General features: G+C 37.2%; 1 protein-coding gene across 1 annotated transcript in view; it reads left to right on the top strand.

The window, feature by feature from the left end:
* LOC150106947 (cell adhesion molecule Dscam1-like) overlaps nucleotides 1-26,645 on the top strand; it is a 322,565-nt gene that overhangs the window by 54,292 nt on the left and 241,628 nt on the right. Inside the window, exons 2-4 of the mRNA XM_090393513.1 lie at nucleotides 17,549-17,764; nucleotides 20,328-20,333; nucleotides 23,304-23,453. Coding sequence (XP_090249639.1) covers nucleotides 17,549-17,764; nucleotides 20,328-20,333; nucleotides 23,304-23,453 — 372 coding nt within the window. The remainder of the gene's footprint in view (nucleotides 1-17,548; nucleotides 17,765-20,327; nucleotides 20,334-23,303; nucleotides 23,454-26,645) is intronic.

The following is a 26,645-nucleotide window of genomic DNA, read 5'->3' as shown; positions in this document are numbered from 1 at the left end:
ACATACATATTGGTTTTCATGTGATACGTACATTACATGCATTTGGTTACATATGATACATCTTGGATGAGAACTAATTTTTTTTTGCTTTCATCCTCGAAGCTTAAATGTAAGCTTATCTGAGGATGACGCCAGTTGGTTATTATGTATTTTTTTTTTTGCTGTGTTGGGAAGCTACGAAATCTTTGATTGAGAAATTCGCACGCACGCACGCACGCACGCACGCACGCACGCACGCACCACGCACGCACGCACGCACGCACACACACACACACACACACACACACACACACACACACACACACACACACACACACACACACACACACACACACACACACACACACACACAATAACTTTGAATGTATTGATGCGTCACTGAACTGGAAATATTGTGTTTCATTAGGTTTGTATGGTATTTTGGGTGCGTGTTTCTTGTTCGTAGTATGTCCTTAGAGCTCTTTTGGCTATTGTAGTTTGTAAGGTTTCTGTATTCAAAAGGTAATTTGTTTATCATGTCTGGGATGTAGAAGTTTCGCGTGGCCTTTCCGTAGTGATTATTGTATTTATATGTGATATAATTAGTAGTCTGAGGTCTTGTTATACGGTATGTATTTCTAATTGTCCTGTATTCTCCCATTGCAATGTTTATAAGGTCGTGATTTTCTCTTTGTTCCCAAAAGATCAGTTTTGTCATTTTGTACTGTAGCGACATTAATCTATTTAATTTGAAGGGTGCACAAAAAGCATACGTTGTTATAGCGTATCTTAGTATATTTTGGCATAGTGCTTTGTATATTAGTGTTTTTAGGCGTATGGGAACTATGTCTTTTAATCTGTAGAGTTTGCCACTTATTGTTCGGAGTTTGTTGTCTAGATGGTTTATGTGGCTATTCCAGTTCATATCTGCATCGAAGTAAATTCCAAGGTATCGTATCGTTTCAACCTGAGTGATTGTAGTGGTTTTGCTGTTCTGTGTGTTTTTTGTGTTGGAAAGTGGATGTTGGATGGTTATATATTTGTTATCAACTGGTCGAGTCAGTGGATTTCTGAATATCATTAATTTTGTCTTTTCTGAGTTTAGGTGTATGGAGTTTTTCGTGAGCCAGTCTATGATCAGATTTATGTCATGTTGCATATTTGTTCGGGCAATGCTTGCGGTATTATGGATGGATATTATTGCTGTATCGTCTGCGTACTGGAATATCTTACCTTTGAGTGGTAACTGATTAATATCGTGCGTGTAAATGTTGAATAGAGTTGAGGAGAGTACAGCTCCCTGTGGTACTCCACAGGTTACTGGTAGCTCTCTGCTTCGGTTTGACCCGATACGTGTGATATGCTTTCTATTTTGGAGGTAGTTTGTAAACCACCTTTGAAGAGGCCCGTCTATTCCAACATGCCTCAGCTTTTCTAACAAGGTTTGATCTGTAAGTGTATCGAATGCTTAGAATAATAGTTAGATCTATAAAGACTACCATGGTAATTTTGTTTTTGTCTAAGGCGGTATTAATTACGTCTGTAAAGTCTTCCAAGAGAGATGTTGTTCCCTTATTTTTCTGAAAACCATATTGTGTTTTGGGGATAATATGAAAGATCTCAGTGTATGCTGTGAGTTTCTTCAGTATGATCCGTTCCATAATTTGATTGATAATTGGTAATGTTGCATTGGGTCTGTAATTGCTGATTAAATTTCTTTTTCCTTGTTTGTATATGGGTGTGATTATGGCGGTCTTTAGCATACTTGGTATCTGTCCTGTTTTAAATATTTTATTTATTAGTTTTAGTAGGATAGGACTTAAACTAGTTGCATGTTGCTTTATATCTTTAGGTCTGATACCATCTATTCCTGGGCCTTTGTTTGGTTTGATTTGATATATTGCTGAGAGAAGTTCTGCTTCTTTTATGGTTGGGAACCATAATGTCTGTTTTGATTGCGGTCCAAGCGGAGGGTCTCGTTTTGTGATTGGGGAATATTTCTGTGAAGTTCTTGGATGGAGTCTGCAAAGTATTGGTTAAAGTCATTTGCTAGTTGTTGGATAGGTTTTGTATCTTTCATGAAGCTGTGTTTTATGGTTTCGGAGGCGGTGGTGTTGGGAACAGGATCTAGCATCTCATTAATCAGATGCCAGGTTTGTTTCATGTTGTTTTGTGTGGAGGTTAGTTTGTCTCTGTAGTAGCTTCTTTTTGCATTTCTGATTTGTGTTGTAAGGCGATTCCTTGTTATCTTATATTCAGTTTTTAAAGTTGTGTTATTTGGATATCGCTTTAATTCTTTCCATAAAGCGTCCTTTCTGTGTATTTCTAGGATTAAGTTTTGTGTTATCCAAGGATTTTGTGTTGTTTTTGATCGAATTCGGACTTTCTTTGTAGCTTTCTTATATATTTCCTCCAGTGTGAGTTTAATGTTGTTGTATAAGATATCTGCTGAATCTGAAGACAGGTGTTCCCAGTCTGTTTTTCTTATTTCGTGGTTGACTATTTCTTCGTCTATTATTGTTTTCTGTCGTTTTTCTTCTGTGGGACATTGCATAGGTAATGTCTTGGTGTGCAGGTTTAAAGCGGTGAAGTAATGGTCTGCTACTTTGCACATTATGACTGATGCAGTGTAACTATTTGGTGGTGCTCGGACGTTTATATGGTCTAGACAGGAGGCAGTGATAGTATTTCCGAATATTTCTTCTCTAGTACATGATGTTATTGTTGGTATTAGATTATACATGGATAGTGTGTCTTGGTATTGTACTGTGTTGTTCTGATTTTCATTTGCAATATTTATGTTTATGTCGCCAATTATCATTAGGTGTTGGTTGAGCATATTTCTTGGCTTGAAAGCCAGCAATTGAGTTCGTGGAAGAATTTTATCATGTTTAGGTTTGGTGGCCTGTAGATAGCATTTAGTATTATGGGATGCTGTGTATTCGTGGTATTAATGATTTCGAGGCAGAGGGTTTCAGCATGCTCAAACTAATAGGCCGTTTCTTTGTTACTAATTTTTGTTTGATAAATATTAATATTCCACCCCCTCGTTTTGTTTGGCGGCATGATCTATGTTGTTGGAAGCCTGGAATTTGGAAAGCAGTCGCTTCGACATTAGTTATGGATACTTCTGTAAGAATCAATATATCAATAATATCATGGTAATTCCTCAGATTAACCTGTAATAATAACCAATGTTTTCGGAGGCTTCTGATGTTAATATGCAAGATTAAGAGATCTCTCGCTTGTACTGTGTTTTGTTTCCATGCATCAAGAGATTCGAAAGTACAGTTACTGATGTATTCTGGTATAATTACATCTATCTGATTGTTCACATTCATGTTTGTTGTGTTGAGATCTTCTTATTGAACTAATAATAATAATAATAATAATAATAATAATAATAATAATAATAATAATAATAGCAATAATAATAAAAGCCTGAACAGGATTCATATGGAACAGCATACCAAGCCCCGCTCTCAGCATTGTGCTGTTAACATGAGCTCGTTAATAAAATAAAATAAATAAAAAGCAGTAGTACAAATTTATTGTTGGTACTTCTATATCTCTTTTGAATTTTTTGGTTTTAATTTTAATCTTCTAAATGTTTATTGTGTCTTACATAAAGACCTCTTATATAGTTTCACACAGAAAAAAAGCTGGGACGTCATCAAATATAAAATACCAAAATACAAACACATCCATAGAAAGAAAGAATAAGCAAATTACAAGTTAATCTCAAGAGAACAAAATATGCCAAGATTAATGATTCCGAGTAATTTTAATTAACTATAGATGATCTCTTTATTATTTCTGCCTGCTAAAACACTTCAAGTTTAGGAGCACCTCCAATAATTTCATTTTATTTTACGATCCCTTGGGATTGTTCCAAAAAGGAAAAACAAAACAAAACTATGAGCATTAATTTGTTCGAAACTTATTAATGTGTGAGTTTTCCACTTACCTTCTCTTCTCTTTTCTTACTAAACACTTTTTTCTATTAAACCTTCTAAATTAACAAGTTCTCTAATTAGAATTTATCGCCTAAATCCGCTTCTCTTTAATATTAATTTATACCTTACAAAGACTGTAAAAGATATTAGTCATAATAAATGCCTAATGAAATGAATTTTTAATTAGTAATTTATACTTTCATATCTCAGGCACACTAGAGTTCGTAATTTAATGAGTAATTTTTGCCAAATAGGGATGGTATACGATCATAAGCCGGATGTGCGGTATGAATTACCTAAAACAATATTAAAAATTGCGATTTGTATAAGCGAATGCGTCTCCTATTACATCGCGTGCCTTTAAGCATCTTTCAGTTATGTGACTTTCAATTATCAAGTTTGAAAACTCAGAACTCTTCCAGTTAGATACTAACGTCATCATATATATATCATTTATCGAAGTTATTTTTCTATAATTTTAATCTCCTTAATCTGGTAATATGTATTCTCTCTCGCAAACAACAGACTGTTTACACATTCAGTTCTAAATCTTTTTTCATATATCCGTTACCGCATTTTGTTTCCCTAGTAAGGAGTAGGCTAGGTCATTTTTTACCCTATTTAACTTTTGAAGACTGAGTGGGCAGTTCTTATATGTGTAATTCTTATATTTCGAAGTCTCCTTTATAAATATAAAGTAGCAATTCTTTATTCTAGTCGCAGATTAGCGCTACATACACGTATTAAGTAAAATCGCTACTCTTTAAGAAATGATACAGTTCTTAAGAAAAGGACCAAACAATGAGCCTCAAAGGTCTTCCGATCTTACACTACCCAATTCCTTGTGGAGGTATATCAACGAATATGTTTACATCCACCTGTGAAGAAACACTCAGTTACTGGAAAGAGCGCATACAGAAAGTAATTGCATTAGTATATGTGGATGTCTTACATGGAACTTGCAGCTTCATAGATATTTAGAATCAGTTACACCTTCATGAATTAACCTATTAAATTGGCAATAAAACACCAGCTGAGATCTGAAGTATCAAAGATGGATGAAGGAGATCATACAGTCAGGTCAATCAACACACGACCCACTCCGCTTGGTAGGTACCATCCTACCTAAATGATTTTGGTCAACATAAACAGAAAACACACTTAAGGAATATCGAACCTATTTTCATGTTTTTGTCTACTGAAGGAAGGGTTAGGATACGTTGAAAATAGTACATGCCAAACAGACCAGTCGAGTGCAATGAATTTTGCAGGCAGTCTGACATGTTTTCATTTAGCTTGCAGATGCTATTCGGCCAGTAATTGAAATAATGTATTAATCTCATCCCATTCTCGTCATCCAAGTAAATATTTTTTAACCTTCCTGCGGATTACATGGCCTTCATATAATGCTTCTTTAGGAGCACAATAATACCTTTGCTGTTGGAATTAAGACTGAAGAAACTATTAGTTACTTGCACGTATTCCTAACTTGTTTTTGACGTTTTATGAGCTTAAAAATTCGACATTCCGTAGGAAATCCTACAGAAACTAGACGTCGGACAGCTTTCGTAAAGGTCCCACGCATTAGATCTGAACCGAGTCTTCTCAGTAGAAGAACAAATAATGTCGAACGCCATAAGACTCAGCGGTGCCAAAAATATGTTATTGATTTTTTTTGTCTGTTCAGTCTCCTATCTTACTCCCTTTGAACACTGATGAAATGGCACATAGCAAGCAGTGAAATGCAATTAACCCACCTCAATCATCATTCTGGAATTATTTTCCGATATCTTAAGTGAAAGGATATTCTCTTAGCTATATGTGAAGACTTCAGTCATCTTATGGAATCAGTGCAATATAAAATGCTCAGGTTATAAGGCTAGTTGACTTCCACTGTCGAATTAACTTAAAATATGTCGTATATGATATGAAATAAGGAAGTAAAATGTTGTTTGTTGTTATAAATTAAACATTTATATATAATTATAATAAATTAAATTTATTTAATTAAATTAAATATTGTTTATGTTATGTATAGTAATATACGAGTATATAACATAATACGATAATTTATAACATAATATAGTAATATATTATATTATTCCATAGTAATATTATTTTTATTATAGAAATTGTAACATTATCATTTTCAGTTATTTAAAATGATAATGTTAAAATGATATTGTATTGTAGCATTATCATTTTAAATAATTGAAAGTGAATAATATTAGCAGAACGTTACTGATTTGATGGGTGAAGCATAAATGCTTTTCATATTCCCCTTTGTGTGAGAGGGAAGCTCTTTGAGTGGAGAGTTATTGAGCCTTAAGCTCGTTCTGGAAGGGCAGTGAGATTAACTGTGTTCAGCTGAGCATAGAATTCACTTGGGTCAGTATTTGTAGATTTCTGCTGTAGTCTGAAGCTTGCTTGATCAGCGGGTTTGAATGATTACTTGTCTTGGTGAAGAAAGTTTCTGCTAGATCATGAAGGAGGGATGTGATGTAGGGAATGTTGATTTCTCTGTGAATTTCTAATGAACCATGGAGAGTCCAGAATCATTCTCCGGCATTTATTATGCATCTACTGCAGCATTTGAATATTTGTATTCGAGGTATGGCTCCATGCGGGAGATGCGTAAGTGATGACTGGATGTATTACCCTCCTGTATATGAGTAGTTTGTTCTGAGTGTCCAGCTTGCTTCTTCTGTTGATCATGGGGTAGAGTTGCGCGGTTGCATCGGATGTCTTCAGGCTTATGTGTGTTATATGACTGGTGAATTGCCGTTTTTTGTCAAGCATCACGCCGAGATTTGACTTCAGTCTGCCATGGAATCTTGACTCCTAGAATAATATTAGCTTAAGTTCTTAAAAGAACTGGTAGATAGACTGAGTCCTTGACTCTTTATCCCGTCACTGAATGAAGAAAATCTGTGTGGATGGGGTGTATTATTGAGCTAAAAGCTCTAGTCATGGCTGGGTAACGGCAATAGCCGAGTATTATGTCTAAGTAAACCTGTATCTAAAAATTCAGACGATCCATAGACCACTCAAAATTGGCGAAGGACCGTCCATCTCAGCATTGGTTCCACTTAGTGATGGCCTTCTACCCACCACTACCACCGCGCAGAACCGCTCATATTCCGAAGAAAAGCATTCACCGACAAAGCCCCTCACCGGGGCGTGCCGGAAAGCACTTCCTCCGGAGACTTAAATTGCTCCCTTAAGGCAAAAACCTTGAGAGAGCGAACTCATATTATTATTATTAGCATTAGCAACAGCCGAGCCTTAGTTAGAACTTCATTGGCTACAGCGTTACCATCCATTTGGCTACAGCATTGCCATTAACAATATCAGCTATTATTAAACTTAAAGCTCTAATCATGGCAGGAAGGTAACAGCATTAGCCAAGCCTCAGTTAGGACTTCATTGGCTATAGCATTGCTATCCATTACCCTCCAAGGGTATTAATCACCGCATCTCACGGTCGATTAACTTCAAGTCTCCGTAACTCTAAATTCCAATAATATTAGCCTTATAGTCCTTATAAGGACTGGCTTAAAGGGGCGAAGCAAGAATACTTTTCATCTTCCCCGTTATTATCTGCAGAGGATAGTGTAGGGATAAGGTGTTATTCAGCTATTAAAGCTCTGATCATAGCAGGAGGGTAACACCAATAGCAAAGCCTCAGTTAGAACTTCATTGGCTACAGCATTGACATCCATTACCCTCCAAGGGTATTGGATTGAATGAATTAATCTCAATAATATTAGCTTAAAGTTCTTAAAAGAACTGGGCGATGGACTGAGTCCTTGACTCTTTATCCCGTCATCTGATTGAAGAAAATCTGTGTGGATGGGGTATTATTGAGCTAAAAGCTCTCGTCATGTCTGGGTAACGGCAATAGCCGAGCCTCAGTTAAAACTTTATTTGCTACAGCATTGCCATTTGTTACCCTGGAAGTCCTAAAAATGACTTTTCTTCTCTCCTCTCACATCCCAATAATATTGGCTTCTTAAAGTTCTTAAGAGAACTGGTAGATGGACTGAGCCAATAATATTGGCTTCTTAACGTTCTTAAAAGAACTGGTAGATGGACTGAGTCCTTGACTCTTTATCCCGTCATCTGAATGAAGAAAATCTGTGTGGATGGGGTGGTATTGAGCTAAAAAGCTCTAGTCATGGCTGGGTAACGGCAATAGCCGAGCCTCAGTTAAAACTTCATTGGCTACAGCATTGCCATTTGTACCCTGGAAGTCCTAAAAATGACTTTTCTTCTCTCCTCTCACATCCCACTGTTACCCTGGAAGTCCTAAAAATAACTTTTCTTCTCTCCTCTGACATCCTAATAATATTAGCTTATAGTCCTTATAAGGACTGGCTTAAAGGGGCGAAGCAATAATGCTTTTCATCTTCCCCGTTATCTGTAGAGAGCAGTGTAGGGATAAGGTGTTATTGCGCTATTAAAGCTCTGATCATGGCAGGAGGGTAACAGCAATAGCCAAGCCTCAGTTAGAACTTCATTAGTTACAGCATTGCCATCCGTTACCCTCCAAGGATATTGGATTCAATAATATTAGCATTTTAGATATTATTTAATTGTAATATTATGATATTAAATAATTAAAGGTGTATGACATATTTTGGTATTTTAGAGAAAAACATTAAGATAACTGAATATTAGTTTAAGAATTTTAAGTATAATATTTAAATATTTAATAAACTTAAGATACTTTTTATAGTAATTCTGATAATCTCTGAAAAAATCTGAAAATCTCTTCTCATACTTCCGTTCCGTTTTAAGCAAAATTATGGAACCAAACGCTTTACAGACTAGAAAAAAAATTCTGCACCATTTCGTTTTTGAAAAAATAAAAAATAAATTGGTTTTACGCTATTTTTTCGATATTGACAGAAAATGGACTAGTGCAACAGAGTGGTCACTGTACTTCGTCTTACAACTTGGTTCTTTTGAAAAAAAAAAAAAAAAAAAAACGGTTGAAAGAACAACAAAAAAACTTCATCTGAAAAACGAATATATATATATATATAAACCTAGCACACCCGATAACAACCAACTCCCCGCTGATCTTGCAAGGCAGAGATGGACCGTACAGGATGATGTAAGTGTCATCATTCATCCCTACTGGCAGATCCTATTATACAAACTCGATGTAATGGTCGTGACAAGCTATTTACATGGATGCTATCATATATCAGAGCGACCTCTCGCTCTTCGCATCGCAGAATACTTGATTAGTTTTTGCTGTGTGAGTTAGTACGTTGCCCGAACGTATTCATCGCACTAAGCGACGAACGCAACATTCTTTTGTCGATCGAGAAGAGCTGTGTAGTGTTTTTTTCCCTCTCTTTCTTTCCGTACTATTCTTTCAAGTGGTTGACAAATGACTAGGTGTCTCTAGCAGTTTTGCACTGAAATAAAAACAAAAAGACAAAGAATGGTAAAGTTTAATATAACCGTGCGACATTATCTAAATGCTACGACTTGTTTATCTCCTACACAAAAATAACAAATCGTAGTCGTCATGCCATTTTGTGTTATTGTCAAATTCAAATGTGGACAGTTTACATGATTGGCAACGCACCATTAGACTTGGTAGACTGTATATGTATGATAAAACGCGAACTAAAATAGCAAAACTCATAAAATCCTCCTACCCCCTCAAAAGAAATAAAAAGAGAGAAAAAAGTATAGCCAATTAAATTTTCGAAGTCATTATATGCATGTTTTATTGTTAATAATTGAATCTCCAGGCTAAGCTTCCAGCATATGTTTCAGACGAAGAATAAATTAGTGTTACCATTTCACTTCCTCTGTAAAAAATTAACCTAAAAAAAAACCTCTAAAATATTTCGACTAAATTGTACATTAATTAAGAATTTAAATTGCATAATTATTAAATGTTGAAAAAAATTAATTACGATCTTACACAGGAAACTATTAACTGCTTCAACATTTGACAGCCGAGAAAAAAAAAACGATCTCTATCAGCAAAGTGCTTTTAAATTTTGTTTGAAAATTCAATGGTAACAATTTGTATGCTAACCACGAAACTGGAAGCTGTCGAGTGCAACTACGTGCCAACAATACATGAGCACGCGCTATGACGTCATGACACAGATGGTACACGTTTAATTGCTTCGATTTGTTAAGTGTTTGAAATTAATTTTGCTGCAAGTGCAATGTCATTTATCTCGGTATCAAACCAATAGAAATATTTTACTCGGTTTGAGTAAAATATTTTATTTTTATAGCGGATATCGCGCACTTAAAAAGACGTTAAAGATACTTAAAATCCCAGCAGACGTGTTTTGAGATTTCTTTACTTTCGGTTGGTTTCTTTTTCAAATATAATTTCAAAAAGTCCACATAAATTTCTTTTAATAATAAAATAGCTTCCGGTTATGCCATTTAATGTACTTAATGCCACTTTTAAGTAATCACAACAGATGAAATGGTTTCATTCTGATGAAGAAATGCCCACTTGGGAGCCGTGAAATAGAACCATTACCCAAGAATTGGACAATCGTAGTCAATCTTTTGGTAATAAAATGCGCCACTGAAAAGCGCATCTCGTTATAAAGTAACTCAAAAGGTCTGTTTCGTCTTCTGCAATAATGATTTTAGTGCTTATTTATTTCATTCTGGAGTTAATAAACGTATCACACATTTGTTTTGGTACAATTATGAGCCGCTAGCTATAACTAGATATTTCATGACGGAATATATGTTTAAAACTACCATTCCAAGTTCTCTTGAGCCGTAGCTGCATTTTACAACACAATATATTGAAGAATGGTATATATATTTAACAACATTTAGTCTAAACTAAACTTTTAAATACAACGCTGAGTGGAAAACTTTTCGTGATAATGGATGAGAATCTCTTGAAGATGAAGTGACAACCCACACCAAACTAAACTTAATTTCTTAATAATCAAGACATGCTGCAAGAAATTAAAGATGCCAAGAAATTATATTGTTGGTTGTTTAATCCTTATCCAAGTGTAAGCAAACAAAGTTTGCGCGTGAAGTAACTTCGCAACTGGGCTACTTGTATATTGAAGCTAATGATTTCATAAATTTCCTTAGTATCCCATAATGCAAAGCACATATCCTTACGGAATATATAATGAAGGGATATCCAAAATCTCGGCGATCTCTCAGATCACCCACCAACGAGTGACCGACCCAAAGGACCATTTAATTCAGCGATGGTTCCACTCAGTGACACGCCCACCATGCCACGGAAAAGAACCCTCAGCTGTGACTCTGGCCAATGGCAGGCTCACCCCACCACCACCGAGCATAGACGCTCATAACCTAGGGAAAAGCATCCACCAAAGCAGTCACAAGACCACTTCAGCTGACTTCGCACATCAATAGAGAACCATCACTGGATCCTAGATTCAGAAGTGATAACAAGACAACAACAACAACGCTACTGATATGATGCGTGAAGCAAACCCCTTTTCATATTCCACTTTATCTGCGTAAAATGTCCCTCTGGTAAGAGTAGTTTGGAAGCATTAAACTCTCCCTGTGAGGCTGTGGGATTAAATAGAGTCATTGGATAGTAAAATAGCCTTGGGTCTTTTATGCTTGTAGCAGTCATATTCATTGTAGTCTGCAGCTTGTTTGATCATTTGATTTGGGTGCAAGGCCCCAGTTGTAAAGAACTTTACTGCTAGAGAGTGAAGAAAAGACGAGATCTACGGAATATTGGTATCTCGGTGAATCTGAATATTTCTGATTAACCATGGGGCATCTAGTATCATCCTTAAGCATTTGTTTTGCACTCATTGTAGTCTTAGTATGTTAGATTCCGAAGTATGGCTCCACGCTGGCGAGCATAAGTGATTATGGGACGTATCACCATCTGATAAAGTAATAGTTTATTTATTCTATTTACTTTCCTACGACGTTAATCATGGGGATAACTTGAGCGATAGCTTTGGATACTTTCGTATCCAAAGTCCTTTATCTAATTATATCCCAAGATATTTAGTTTCTGTTTGCCATGCGATTTTAGTATAAAACAGTTGAATATCTCCTTTGGGGGATGCTAGCCTTCTAGTGAAGAGTAAGAGTATGGCCATGCTTTTTTGAGGGTTTACTTGAAGTCTCCAATAAGAGAACCAGTTTTTCAACGTGGAGATCGCTGTCTACCAATAATTGTCAGGACACTTTTGCAATTTACAATTGATACCAGCAGGCGAACCATAATATCAGGTTTGTCCACCTTGATCACCTCCTGCACCCTTTGAGAGAGGCTTTACACTGTGCAGCAAACATCAGGTGGAATGTGTCTCCATTTTTCCATCAAAGCAACAGTGAGTTCAGCGACAGATCGAGAACGTGCTGTTCTGGACCTCAATCGCCTCTCCAATTCGTCCCACGGGTGTTCGATAGGGTTGACGTCATGACTCTGCGCAGGTCAGGGCAGTCGCTTAACACCCATCTTTTCATACCAATCCATAACAACTGCAGCTTTGTGGCATGGGACATTGTCGTCTTGATAGTAATACGGGTCTGTTCCATAAAACCTCCACAGTGTAGACGGCACCTGATTATTCAGAATATCAAGGTACTGAGCTGCCTTCATGGAACCACGGACAACCACTAGTGGTCCTACTCCACACTATTACCCACTGTGGTAACACGCGTTCACCAGACTGCCTCTACACCCACACCCTGCGTTCAGACTGGAAACAGATGAACCTTGATTCATCGCTCCAGAGTACCGTTTTCCACTGGTCGATTCTCCAGTTCATGCGCTTGTTGCACCAGGCCAGACGAGCTGCCTTGTTCGTTGGGGTTCGGCTTGTGTGCCGCTGCTCTTCTTTGGAAACCCAGTAAATGTTCTTTTCGTACATTATCAGTGCTTACCATGGTGTTTCTAGCGGACTGGAACTATTTTATGGATGATGTGTGCCAATTGTATCCGGTTTTTGCGTGCCACCCATTTTAACACCATCCCTTCCCTGTCAGTCATTTTCGGCAGCCACCCTGGGTGTTTTCCTGCACTAGTGATGCTAAAACATCTCCATTTGTTGATCATATCGCCAACCATTGATTCTGGATGCTCCAGTTGAGCGGCAATGGCACGTATGGACATGCCACCATTGTGACAGCCCACGATAACACCTCTCTCTCGAAGTCACTGAGTTCACGTCGTGTTGCCATACCACCTGCATTCAACTGCTACGATGAAATACTGCTTCCTACTATCTGTTCACCGCTTTTTATGTTATTAACAAACCTGGAGTGTTCCATAACTGCAAATAACAGGGGTGTCCGGACAATTATTGGAAGATAGTGTACTTCTTGGAATCTCTTGGTTACCAGGAAAGGACGGAGCTATCTTGCTGATATTACAGATCTGCTGCGAATGGAGTTGTGATGGTCGTCATAGGGTTTTGAGGGACATCTGCTCTGTATACTGAGAATAAAAGCGTAGCCAATAAGGAGCCTTGTGTAACTCCAGCTAAATTTTTTCGTTTGGTAAAGTTTATGTCACTGATCTTCACATGCATTTTTCTGTTGCTAAGGTATGATTTAATTAGACGTATCATATTTATTGGTATATTTGCTCTGATAAGTTTGTATAGAAGACCTTGATGCCATATTTTTATCAGAAGTCTTTGAAACGTTCAGGAATACAGCACCAGTGTGTTGCTTCCAGTAATATATTCGACAAGTAAATTTTCCATAAATTGGACAGTAAAACGGATGAGTCGGTAGCTCTGATGGAATTACTGGTATTTTCCTGGTTTATGTATCCCAGTAACGTTGTGAGGCTTTCTTGTTAGTCAACTTTAACTATCCCAATGCAGTGGAACAGTTAAATGACTAAAGTAATGAAGAAGTCATATTTCCATATATGAATAATTAAATGGAGTCTTAATTTATTGCTAAAATATTCTGAAATAAAGTGTTTCTAAATTTTATTCATTGAATGCACTACAAATTAAAATACCCAGAAATTTTCATATATATAATCAAAGAATATTTTTGCATGAAGTAGCATTACGTCTGGACTACTTGTATATAGAGGCTTATGACTTCACATCAATTGTCTTGATATCCCATAATGCACATATTCTTACCGACATATATAATGCTATGCATTATAGGCAGGACCACCCCAGACAGGTTTCGACCTTTCCTGATGTCTCATCAGTGGGACGTGTATATGGAAATATAACTTCTGCATTACTTCAACCTTGGTATCGCTTCTAGGTCTGGCTCCCACTGATGGAGGGGTCACCGAATCCGGTGGCCTTTCACAAAATGCATAGCATTTATACATGTCGGTAAGGATATGTATACTTTGCATTATGAGATACTAAGGCAATTGATGTGAAGTCAATAGCCTCTATATACAAGTAGCTAAGTCGTAAAGTTATTCCACGCACAAACTTTATTTGTGCATTAAACCAAGAATATAATTTCTGGGCATCTTTAACGATACCAATGAACAAATTTACAAACAACGAAATTTTACCTTGGGTATACCATATGTTAAAGATACCAAGAAATTTTATAAACTTGCGCCTGAACATAGTTCAGGTCTGAGACAACTCATGGTAAAGGTGGAGTAAGCTCTGATCACTTTCCTTAGTATTTACCGTAATACAAGGCACATCCCCTTTCGGAGATGTATGATACTATGAATTAAAGGCCTTTAATATATAAGTTTTATATTTAAATTATATATTTAATATAATTATATATTAATACATTATATATTTAAATGTATAACTTTAATGCTATGCATTAAAGGCCTTTAATGCTTACTTGGGAAAAAAATTATTAAAACTAAGTTTATAAAATTGCTTGGTATCTTTAACATATAGTATGCCCAAGGTAAAAAAATTTCTACACACACACACACACACACACACATATATGTGTGTGTGTGTGTGTGTGTGCCTCAGACCTGCACGTAGTGCAAGTCTGATTCAACTCATGGTAGTGCAACTCGTGGTAAAGGTGGATTAAGTTCTGATCACTTTCCTTAGTATTTTTCCCTTACAAATCCCCCTGCGGAGATGTATGATGCTATGCAACACTCGGGAGGTCGCATCTGATCTGACTGATAAATGCTAATTGTTAACATGAATATTCTTTAACCTATCTATTGTATAGGTTCAAGGTCATCAGTAGCTGTACATTCATATGTTACAAGTGATATTCCGCAGTTTGGTTTAACACGTGTTATGTAAAGGTTTGTGATATTGACAGTAAATTGTATCTGAGAGATACCGCGACCTCCGATGTCAGTATAGTATAGTTTAGTTGTTATTTTTTAATTCTTCGTTCAATAATTTCTAGATTGTAATTGAAAATAAATAAACCATCATGAATTACTGAAATAGAGAGCCAAATGCTTATTTTTTATCATACATATCCTCTAGGAGATGTGCTTTATATTTATGGAAACTACTGAGGACAGTGCTCTTGAGCTTGCTTCACCTTTGCAACGAGTTGCCCAGTATGGCACTATTTATGCTTGCCTCCACCGAACTATTAGTTTCTATATTTTCGGCACGAAACTCTTGAAATAATATTGAAATAATGTTGGATTCAATATTTATCATACATATTTCTATCATGCATATCCTCTAGGAGATGTGCTTTACATTTTTGGAAAATACTAAGGAATGCAGTCTCTGGCTTGCTCCACCTTTGCTACGAGTTGCCCAACGGTGAACTACTTAGGCTTGTTCCGCCGAAACTTTCAGTTTCTCTATATATATTCGGAACGAAACTCTTGTAGTTTCTATATTCGGCTATGAAATAACGTTGGATTCAATATTCACTTAATTTGTACAATCTGGATTATATTTGCAGTGTTTGTTCTTTATTTTTTATTTTTATTTTTGCATTTTAGCACATACTAATAATGAATGTTATCTCTCAGATATACCGTGTCCTACGCTGCAAAATTACCACCGCGACTCCCGAGTGTACCGGTTTCGACCTTTATTGAGGTCTCGTCAGTGGGAGCCAGACCAGACAATGCTAAGGTTGAAGTAATGCAGAGCTTCGAGTTGCCTAGAGTGGCACTACCATGAGCTGCCTCAGACTTGCATTACGTGCAGGCGCAAACTTGACTTACTTGTCTGTTTGCTCACTTGGAAAATAGGATTAAAAACCAAGTTTATATAAAATTACTTGGTATCTTGAATACATAATATACCCAAGTTAAAAAACTTTCTACACACACACACACACACACACACACACACACACACACACACACACACACACACATATATATTCATTTTAATGTATATATATATGTATTTTTTTTATTATTTCATTTATTGCTGATCATATTATATAAGGCAACTTCGTAGTGAGAAGAAGTTATTATTTTATAAATCTCAGTTTAAATCTCGTCTAGAACGAGAGGGACCTTTTTTGAAGTCTTTTTAACTGAAGGTGAGTATGCCGGTCCCATAGAGATGAAAGGGTCATCCTCTCAAATTCCGGAAATCTCAATTTTTTCATCTGTTTAAAAAAAAAAACGTAATATAGTAGCTATTATACCTACTATAGTATTATATAGTATTATACTTATATATTATATTAAAAAAATCAGCTAACGCCTTTTTATTCCCGTATACGGGAGTAGGCGAGGCCATTTAGCCCTGTCTAACTTTTGGAGACTGAGTGGGAAGTTCAATCTCCACTGGTACCCAATCAGAGACAGATGGCCCAAGGCTATCACTAATTAAGCGGTACGCAGTGAAGAGAGAGACGGCTCAAATGTGCCGCCATCTCGTGGTCCCTAACCCTAACACAATATATTTAATGTCTGAAATAATGTGGGTTCTACGGTCGATTTTGTTGAGTTTACAGGACGAAAAACCCGAGTTTCTGGGAGGAAAAACCTGCTTGCCCGTGCCAGAGATCGACTAACTTGGGAACCGGTAGAAAAAAGGCTTAGAAAAATTTCCTCTAGTCGCCGACTAGACTCGAAACCAAGTCTTCCTTCGTGCGGCCAAGCGTGGCGGTGTGCAAACGCCACATCCGCTGAGCTACACAGATCAAATCAATATCAGAAAGAATATCAAATCAAGAAGTTTTAAGACGAGTTGGGATGGAAAGAACACTGCTAAAGAATATTATGCAAACAAAGACTAGATTTGCAGGACATCTTCTGAGAGGTTCTTCGGGACACCTGACAAGAACGATATTACAAGGGAAAGTTGAGGGGAAGAGAAGACGTGGAAGACCAACTAGAGAGTGGTTTAATGACATCGTGGAATGGACTGGTTTAAGAATGATGGAAGCGACAGACAGAGAGAAATGGAGAAGAGCTACTCATCTGCTGCAACCCTCTTGCTAGAGGATGCTACCGGACGACGACGATAGTATTATATACGCCTAGTGTATTGTATTATATCTACTATAAAGAAGTAGCTTCTCATAATTCTAATCACAATCAACCAATAATATTTAAGCAATTTTAATTAAGTTGGTTTTTATATGTATGACTTCATCTATAAAAGTAAAATGCATTCCTCGGATTACTGCTTCCAATAATAATAATAATAATATATGTGTTTTCATTATGTTTATAGACTGCTTATATGCAGATTGTGTCGCGGATAATTTAAACTCTCTCTGTGTTCTAGTTGTTCTTCAGCCATATGAAGTTCATGTGTACAACCAGTTCGTGATACAAGGAAATACAGCAGTGCTCAGGTGCCATGCCCCTGCTTTTGTACAAGATTACGTCAAGGTCACCTTGTGGATACGAGATGATGGAATTACTATTGGATCCCCAGGAGAAACAGGTACGACCAAGAAATCATTTTGTTCATGTGAATCTCTCTCTCTCTCTCTCTCTCTCTCTCTGTGTGTGTGTGTGTGTGTGTGTGTGTGTGTGTGTGTGTGTGTGTGTGTGTGTGTGTGTGTGTGTGTGTGTGTGTGTGTGTGTGTGTGTGTGTGTGTGTGTGTGTGTGTGTGTGTGTGTCCTTCAGAACTAATAACGCTCTTTCAAAGAGATACAAATTTATAAATAGGACTTCTATGGAATAATCGATTTTTAGAATTAAAAATCAGTCAATTTTAATTCCAATGTCTTTTGCTTTTATAATTCTCCTTTGAGTACATTATTTTTCAGTGAAAAGAAAATACGCTAGTGAGATGACGAGGTGGGATAGAATTTCCCAACTTAGGCTGTCCTGCTATCAACACTGCAGCCTGTTGTTGGAGTCGCTCATCATGAACTTGCTACATGAGCGTTGAGTAGACATCCTCTGAGATAGCTCATCGGAGATCGCAAGTAGAAACTCCTAATGGACTATATCAGCTATAGTTCTCAATCTTGTGTTGGTGTATTGTGAAATTAAGGCATAGGCTTACCGGATGATTACCAATTATGACCATCGCTTTGTGCTGCCCTACATAAGCCATTGATCATTGTTGCGATGCAAAATCAGCGACAAATTATCATCCGTGATTTTGGATGGAACGCATTTCGTAAATTTCAGCACCCTTCCCTGTCGATGAAGATGGGATTGAATGATTTTGTCACTCACGCAGTAATCCCAAGCCTGACGCAAAGTCTTTGAATCATTTTGGATTGTTCTTGCACTCACTGAATCTTCTCCGCATGTAATGCAGCGGCTTGATTATGTGTCAGCACAGCATGCACGCTCAAACATTAACATCATAGAGAAAAAGAGTTGTATAGCGCATGCTCGACAGAAATAACCTCTCTATGTGTGTCTTGAGTCCTGGAAGCAACACTTCCCATATATCTGGCCAGATATTCTCGGCAACTGATTTAGCCATTTGTTCTCCAATCCTCCTTCCACTTTATAAGTAGGAAGCCGACACCAATGTCTCTGGAAACGATCGACTCCCCTTATATCCGCTGTTTTAAGTGGACAGCCGTGCTGCGAAGCAGTTCACGACATACTTAGCAACAATTTCAATTCGAAACAAACGGAATGGGGTTCTGCCTGTCACCAAGTATGTTCAAAACAAAGCCTGTGAATATTTCTTATATAGCTTCACTAAACTGGAGAACTCAAACTACGTTTTTTCTATTTGGAATAAGTACTATAGGATCAGAAGATATTCCCTTTTAACTCCTAAAATATTTTATGCCATCTTCCATGAATATTAATGAATCTGATTTTGTGAAAAATCTTTCTTGAGGATAGGATTCTGGATTCTTGAAAAATGGAAGTTGGTTGCCTTTCCAAAACAGCTACGGGGCCACCAAGAAACATCTGCCTATTAGCTGTAAAAATGATCAATAGATGCTCATTTTTCATGGTTCCTAAGAAAAGCTGCACCGTTCGAAGACCCGTTCTGGCTTACGAAGATGCCACCCCATATTAGTAATTAGATTGCACACATGGACTTATCTTAAAAAAAGATGCTCAGTTTTCTTCGATATGAAAAAAGATTATGATACATTTGCAATTTTGACATAACAGCTTTAGTCTTGAGGGACTTCCCTTTTCATTAAAAGGCATTTTAACTAATCCACCGTTACTAGAGAGGGGAGCCCTGCAAAGTTTCGTTTTAAGACTACCTTCCTATGAAAGTTTTCTCAACACAGAATAGCTCTTTCCATCCGTAAGCCAATCATTCCATCTAAGTTTCGAATACCTGCAAGGTGAAGTGTAGATCCACTCGTAAGCGTAAATCTGAAAAGTAAGATGGATTTGTGGTTGGTATAGAGTTAATCGCTTACAGAAGTGTCATCGGCAAAATATATATCAGATTTGATTTAATGGAGAAGGTCGTTGATATATAGAAGCAAAAGAGTAGGTATAAGAACAGAGCCATGTAGAACATCAGAATGCATTTGCGGCAGGGCTTGAAGATAAAGATACATCCATCCGCTATTACAGGTGATGTGCATCCATATAAACTGCAGACAGCGTAGTTGAGAAGTTAGAAGACCGACCACATCATGGAAGCTTACTTGAGTTACTGCAAACTTTTTCATCATTCTCCGAAGGCGGCATGGGCGAAAGAAAGAACTGAAGTGAGCGACACCTAACGATAAAAAGATGGTCATTATAAGGATTAAAATAAAAATAAGAAGCCAGGAGATTGGCTTTTTATTTAGATAATGATGCAGGGCTCCATTTATGTGGAAAAGTGGCGGAAGTACAGATGACCAAAAGTTGGAGTCAATAGCATTGGCAAGAGATTGGAACACGATGCAAGCTTCCCGCTTTTAGTCAAATCCAGATTCGGATGTGCTGATCGTTTGCTAGCAGTTAAGAACTTCTATAAAGAATCCGGCAAAGAATGACGGATATTTCGATGAAAATCAGTTGTTATGTCGGTAATTATTCTGTACAGCCTTACGATACGTACTAAAGAAGGAAGGTTTAGGTAAGAGAAGAACATTTAAAGTGGAATTGGGGAATAAAATTTCTATGACATTAAAATCACCAAGGAAGATGACATCGCTATTAAGAAGGTTGGGTTCAAGAAACTCAACATTGAAAGAAAGGAAATCAAAAAGCTCAGAAGTTAGTAGTATTAGAAGAGTGAAGGAGAACCAATAAATCTGGTGAGCTAAGAGACGTTTAACCAAGATGATAAACAATTGAGGTGAATTTTGTCTAAAGTTGAAAGTTGAGTTTCTGATAAGGAAAGTATGCATAGGTTGACAGATTGGAGGCAGAAATGAACTTCATTGAGGGCGAAGTTAAAATCAGTGATATTTCTAAAGTGAAGTTTGAAGATCTTAGGAGGTTTGACCTTATTCATATGTGACCTATTTCACTTAGCTCGACGTTTCATTGTTGTTGTTTTCACTTGAGTTAAAGTTGGAAACACATGGAATGTGTTGGAATATACAGTAATAGATTCAGTACCATGCCGTGCATGTACAAAATTTCTCTATATGTACCATATAAAGAGAAAGCAATTCTCTACAACGTCTCTCGAACTCCTCTGCAAATCCTCTCTCTCTCTCTCTCTCTCTCACACACACACACACACACACATACACAAACACACACACAAAGATAAACCTAGCAGAATAATAAAGAAATGTTATATATATATATATATATATATATATATATATATATATATATAGGACGAAAACCTCGTGTTTTCGGGATTAAAAGAACAAAAAAATAGCCATCTTCATATGAGCCAGGCCAACTTACCTGCAGCTACAAAAAAAGTTTGGTAATTGTCTCCTTGTGTTTCAGCTTACGCAAAAAGCTCAGAAGTAGCATCATTAGTAGGATTTGCAGCTGCTTTTTTCTGACTGCAACATATCTAATCAGATTTCTCATGAAAGATGAACGATGGAAGCTACGGTGCTTCGTACGTTGAAATCCCGTCTAGGAAGCAAAGAGCCTTTATTAGGTCTTTTTTCAACTGGAGGGGAGTTAATCTATCTCCTAAAGCGGTGGCATTGTTTTCTTTAGGGTTTCCCATCCAGCAAAACATGCAATTCACACCGACCAGGAGAATACATGGAATTTACATACAAGACATAGGACAACCACTCTATTTCAGAATAATGGTTAGGAAATCCCTGGGTTCCTGGATGGCTATGGAGGCATGAGGGTCTATAAAACCATATGATGAAGTAGAAAACTATAGTCTACTTATTTGCATGCTAATTATGTTAGCATCAGCATATATATTAAACTGAATTGCTACCAAAGTTGCATAATTTGAAGGATTCTTACGGTATATTAGCGGCCATATGGCGTCTAGTATGCCATTTATATCTCTTCCTTTCTCTTTCTCGGTCCCGACATTTATTATTTCAAATAAAAGGACCCCACACGAGTGTTAACGTACTGCGTGTCTATTCCTTACAGGAGAAGTTAATAAGACATAAAAAGGAAACTCAATGGCAAACACTCAGAGACTAACAAAAAATTACACCAGATGGAGCATGAAAATTAATCAAATTACTCTCGCGGTCCACATAGGGATCAAAGAGAAGAAATTTCCTTCTGTCTCAGCATTTTGCAATTTATATTCTCACATTTACCTACTCTTTCCTGTTGAAGGCTGATGATCCAGTTATCTATGCGATACCATATGAGACCACTTTAAGGCCTGTCACATTCAGTTATAATAAGAGAAATGCGTGTTTGGATGTTTTTATATGTGATGGAGTCCCAAATTCTCAAACAGAAAAATTAGCTGAAAGAACAATACACGCCATGTTTCTAAATTATTATTATTTTTAATTTTTTAAATAGTTTTAAAACATGGCGTTAAAAACAGTATAACTAACTGTTTTACGTTTGCCCGTGCAAATAATAGTTCAGTTGGAATAACAATTTATTTATTTCGTATGGGGCTTCCCCCATTTCCTCCCCCCGTCCCTTAGGACTGTTCAGCCCTTTCTAATGAAGGATCAAGTATATATTTTATGACTGCTGTAGATCCGTGTGTGTTCTGGGAGACGAAATACCCGAATGTCGTGGTGAAAAAACCCTCCACATCCGTATGCGACGGCTAACTCACCTTTAATCGAAAAAGACCAGATAAAGGTTCCTCACGTCTTAGACGTGAATTGAACCCAGGTCTTTCCGACCAAAGGGTTTCGTCTATAACGACTGAGCTACGATGGCTCAGGATTATTGAAGTGGCTCAACGGACTTGTAGATTAAAAAAAAACGAATTAATAAAATAAAATAAGTTCAGCAAGGATCCAAGAATAAGTTGCGTAAGTAGGAGGCAAAAGGATTTTCCCACTCGGAAACTAGGTTTATTTTTTCCTGGAGGGGGGGGGGCAGAAAGACACACGCCATTTACAGTCATAATACAGTGGAGTCATCGCCTTAGTGCTTCGACCGTCGGTTCAGAACAAATAAACGAAAAAATAATCTAGTTTGTTTTGAACTGACACGCATTCAAATATTTCTTCAAACTAAACACAACAGTTTAATCAAATGGAATAACACATTTGCAATTACAATGATGAGAATGAGAAACAAAACCCGGTGTACATTTTTTGAAACATCAGCGTGTCTATTTTTATTGTATTCTAAACGAATATGTAATAAATATATATATTTCTTCCGTATGTAATTTTAAATGTCATTTTCTAACCATTTTGCTCTCTCTCTCTCTCTCTTTCTCTCTCGCTATCTGTCTGTCCTATCTTTCTATCTGTCGCCCTCCTGTAGCCTTATATTCTTCCTTTGTATTTTCTTTTATTCTATCTGGACAGAACAGCTTTCTTTGCCTGCCTCGGACTATTACTAAGGTTTTATCCCTATTGGCTCATTTTCTTTCTCGCTATTGTGTGGCAGGCGACAATTTGTTCTCTGTAGCAAAGGGGAGAAAAGTAATGGCACGTGCTGTTGTGTGTTGCAGGAGACAAGTACGCTGTGCTACCCACGGGGGAGCTTCTCATTAGGAACACGGCACCATCCGACGCTTTCCGGAGCTACCACTGTCAGGTCCACGACCGCCTCACAGGTGACACGAAGAGGAGCATCACCCCTGGCAAGCTGACTATAAAAGGTAAGGCGATAGCCGCGCGCTGCGGGGGGGTATCTGGGGAGAAATAACCGAGGCGCGTCATCAGCTGGGAGGATTGATTACCGAATTAAGTCAACATCCCAGCAGTGAACAAACACTTTTAAATTGGATGTTGCACTGAAAACGCTGTTTTGTTTCGGTGGGAGGGCAAACCCCTGCGAGGGGTTATCAAAGGGCAGAAGCTGATTTAAGGGACGTGATAATAACGAGAACCAAGGCGACATATTTTTAGAGTTTGCTTAAGAATGTTCCGGAAAGAATTGTTGCTCCGAAGTGCTCTTCTTCCGCTAGATGCTCTCATAAGTTTCGTGAGCAGGGAAAAATGAAGATGCAAACAGCCTTTTGGGCATCTCACTAAAGGAATGGAGACTGTGGTCCAGTAAATAAATGCCTTAAACGGGTTGTTCATTCTTGTTTGGACACGAAAAGTGCATTTTCAGGTTGGTTGGAAAACAAAAACAAAAAACAACAAAACATAAACACAACTTAAACACCAACTGACCGCGTAAATGGGGATAATAAATTGTCGTGGAGGAATAGAAGAAAAAATAAGAACAAAGACGTAAGAAAAGAACAGAAAAAAAGAGGGAAATGGAACTTGTTCCAATGAACGAAGAGACAGAAAGATAAAAGGCAAATTGAAAGGAATAAATTGAGATATAAACAAAACGTGACATTCAAGAGAGGAAATAGCGAGCATAAGTCAAAAGAAGAAGAATGTAAACCGGCGGCAAGAAGGAAAGAAACAGGATAGAGAGAATAAATAAAAAGTAAGAAAGAAAGAAAGAAACAGGATAGAGAGAATAAATAAAAAGTAAGAAAGAAAGAAGAAAAAATTCAGAAAGAAAACTGGAGAGAGAGAGAGAGAGACAGACAGACAGATGGAGATAATGAGGGAGGCAAAAAGGGAGTTTCGAATAGAACACAGATTTTTATCTACGAATAGATAGGAAAGAGAGAGAGAGAGAGGAATACGAAACAATGGCAAAAACCCACTTAAAGAGAAAATCAAAAAAGAATGAATGAAAAGAAATCTAATCAGAAGAAGTAAATGGAAGAAATGAAAATAGGCTTTGTATTTTATAGGCTTTTTTTATATAGGCTTTTTATTTATTATAAAAACCTGTATAATAATAAGCAAAAGGTTGAGGAAAGGAAAGAAAAAAGGATGTTGGAGAAATGTATATGGTATGCAAAGAAAGTGAAAGACAGACTGATAAAAAAAAAAACGAATTTTGCATTCTTTGAATTCTGTGAAAGCATTGAATTCGTGAATCTTATTCCGAAGTGAGTGCGTTGCCGAGTGATTGCTAAGCCTTGTCTACATTAGTGTGCTCGCTTGAAGAGCCGAAGAAGTGCAGGAATAAAAACACCTGCTTACAAATTTTAATTATGAATATGTAAGGTTCTTTCGCTTTCTTTGCTTCCAAAGATTACGGTCATTAAAAAATTGCACGCTCAGTCGATGTTTTTAAAGCTAATTCCATCGCCTTCTTTCTCAGCATCTTTTTTTTTGTTCTTCCCAAGTTGATATTCACTCTCTCTAATCAGCTTTGCGACTCTCAGAGCGTCTTTGTTTGCAAGAACATGCCGATTATCACTTCTCTTTAATCTTTAACTGGATTATAAAGAAACGGCAGAGTTCTTCCGTTGCACAAATATTTGAATATCTTTTAATTAGGTGTCGATTAATTATTTGCTATTAAAAGATGCAACGCAGATATTTGCTGCTGCTAAAAAAACTGCATAAATTTAATATTCTGTTATTATGCATTCTGGTCTTTGCGAAAACACACAACCGACTCCCCCCCTGCTTGTTTGGCACGCATAACGATGAGAGTTTATTATTTTGTGTTTTTAATGATCGTCAGTATACATCTAAAGATACTCTCCTTCGATAAGCCTAGTGCCCAACCATCCATCCATTGAAAATTCGCGAGTTTTAACCATAATAACTGAAGCATGGACAAAAATCCTTTTTAAGTTTTCGCATTAGAAGACTACAAGGAATCTCAAGACTACAATCAACCAAGCATCCCACAATTAGTCAAGTTAATGGTAAGAAGAAAACTTCGACTTTGGCCCAGAAATACCGCAAAGGGTGGTTCGGTACATTCCTGTGTAACTGCAGCTAAGTAAAAGTGTTAAATATGCTATCGATGCCATAAACGAGGCACACGGCTACATTAAAGTACCCATTTATTAAGCATGCAGCTTCTCATGCATCTCCCCGGTCCTTCGCAGGCTGCTTCCATTGTGCGCATAATTAAATTGTCCTGAAGTGTGGCCAAACAATTATCAGCCAACATCAAACAAACTTTCGCGTTTCGTTGTCTCATTTTTTAAAGGATTCGCTGCACTGAGATACGACTGAGCATCGCATTATCCTCCAGGGTGTCATTTGGAAGAGCCGAGATGCTGTATAAATATGAACTCTTCATAGTCTAGTTTAAATAAAGTCGACAGCAAGTGTTATAATTATGGTAATTATGTGGCACTATTGGATCGCTGCCAGCTAGTCAGTGAACACTATTTTTCTTCCGGAAGCCTTTTAAGTGTTCGGATCTTATTTCTATTCCTCCTTCCTATCACTTTTATTCATTCCACTTGGAGTGATTGTCTTACTCGTGATCGAAGAGCATCCAGGGAACTTTAAAAGATCCAAACTTCTGCGTGTTGGAATATTCTTAAAGGTTTGTTTTAACGTTCCACAAAGAATGAACTTCTCTCAGAAAAACAACAAAACTACTGGCAGCTCAAGTATAAAATTACAACCTAACTTTATCACAGAGTGAAAATAATTTTTGAATATTAATTATAGTACTGCAGCACTCTTTTTTATGTGAATTCCAACTCGTGCAATGTTTTAAAATGGGGTGAAATACATAATTCCTTCAAATAGTTGAAATATTTGAATATAGAAAATATATTGAATATAGAAAATAGGCAGACGTTGTATGATCCGAAAACGTGCTCTAGAAACCCGGAGTACATTTTAAAGCCATTCTAATAAGCGACGGAATCACACCGGCTGATAGAAATTCATCTACCAGCTAAGGGAGTTTATAGGCGTACATCCCACAGTGCAACTGAACGATTAAGTGGAGCCCTGAAAAACGTGTGGATAATTCTACAAAAAACGCTTATACTTTATCTAAAAAGATCACTATCACT

This window comes from Typopeltis vanoorti, chromosome 5, assembly GCF_054136105.1.
Source record: "Typopeltis vanoorti isolate ZY-2024b chromosome 5, IOZ_Tvanoo_1.0, whole genome shotgun sequence".
NCBI classification, from domain to species: domain Eukaryota; kingdom Metazoa; phylum Arthropoda; class Arachnida; order Uropygi; family Thelyphonidae; genus Typopeltis; species Typopeltis vanoorti.
This window is presented reverse-complemented; position numbering and strand designations above follow the sequence as displayed.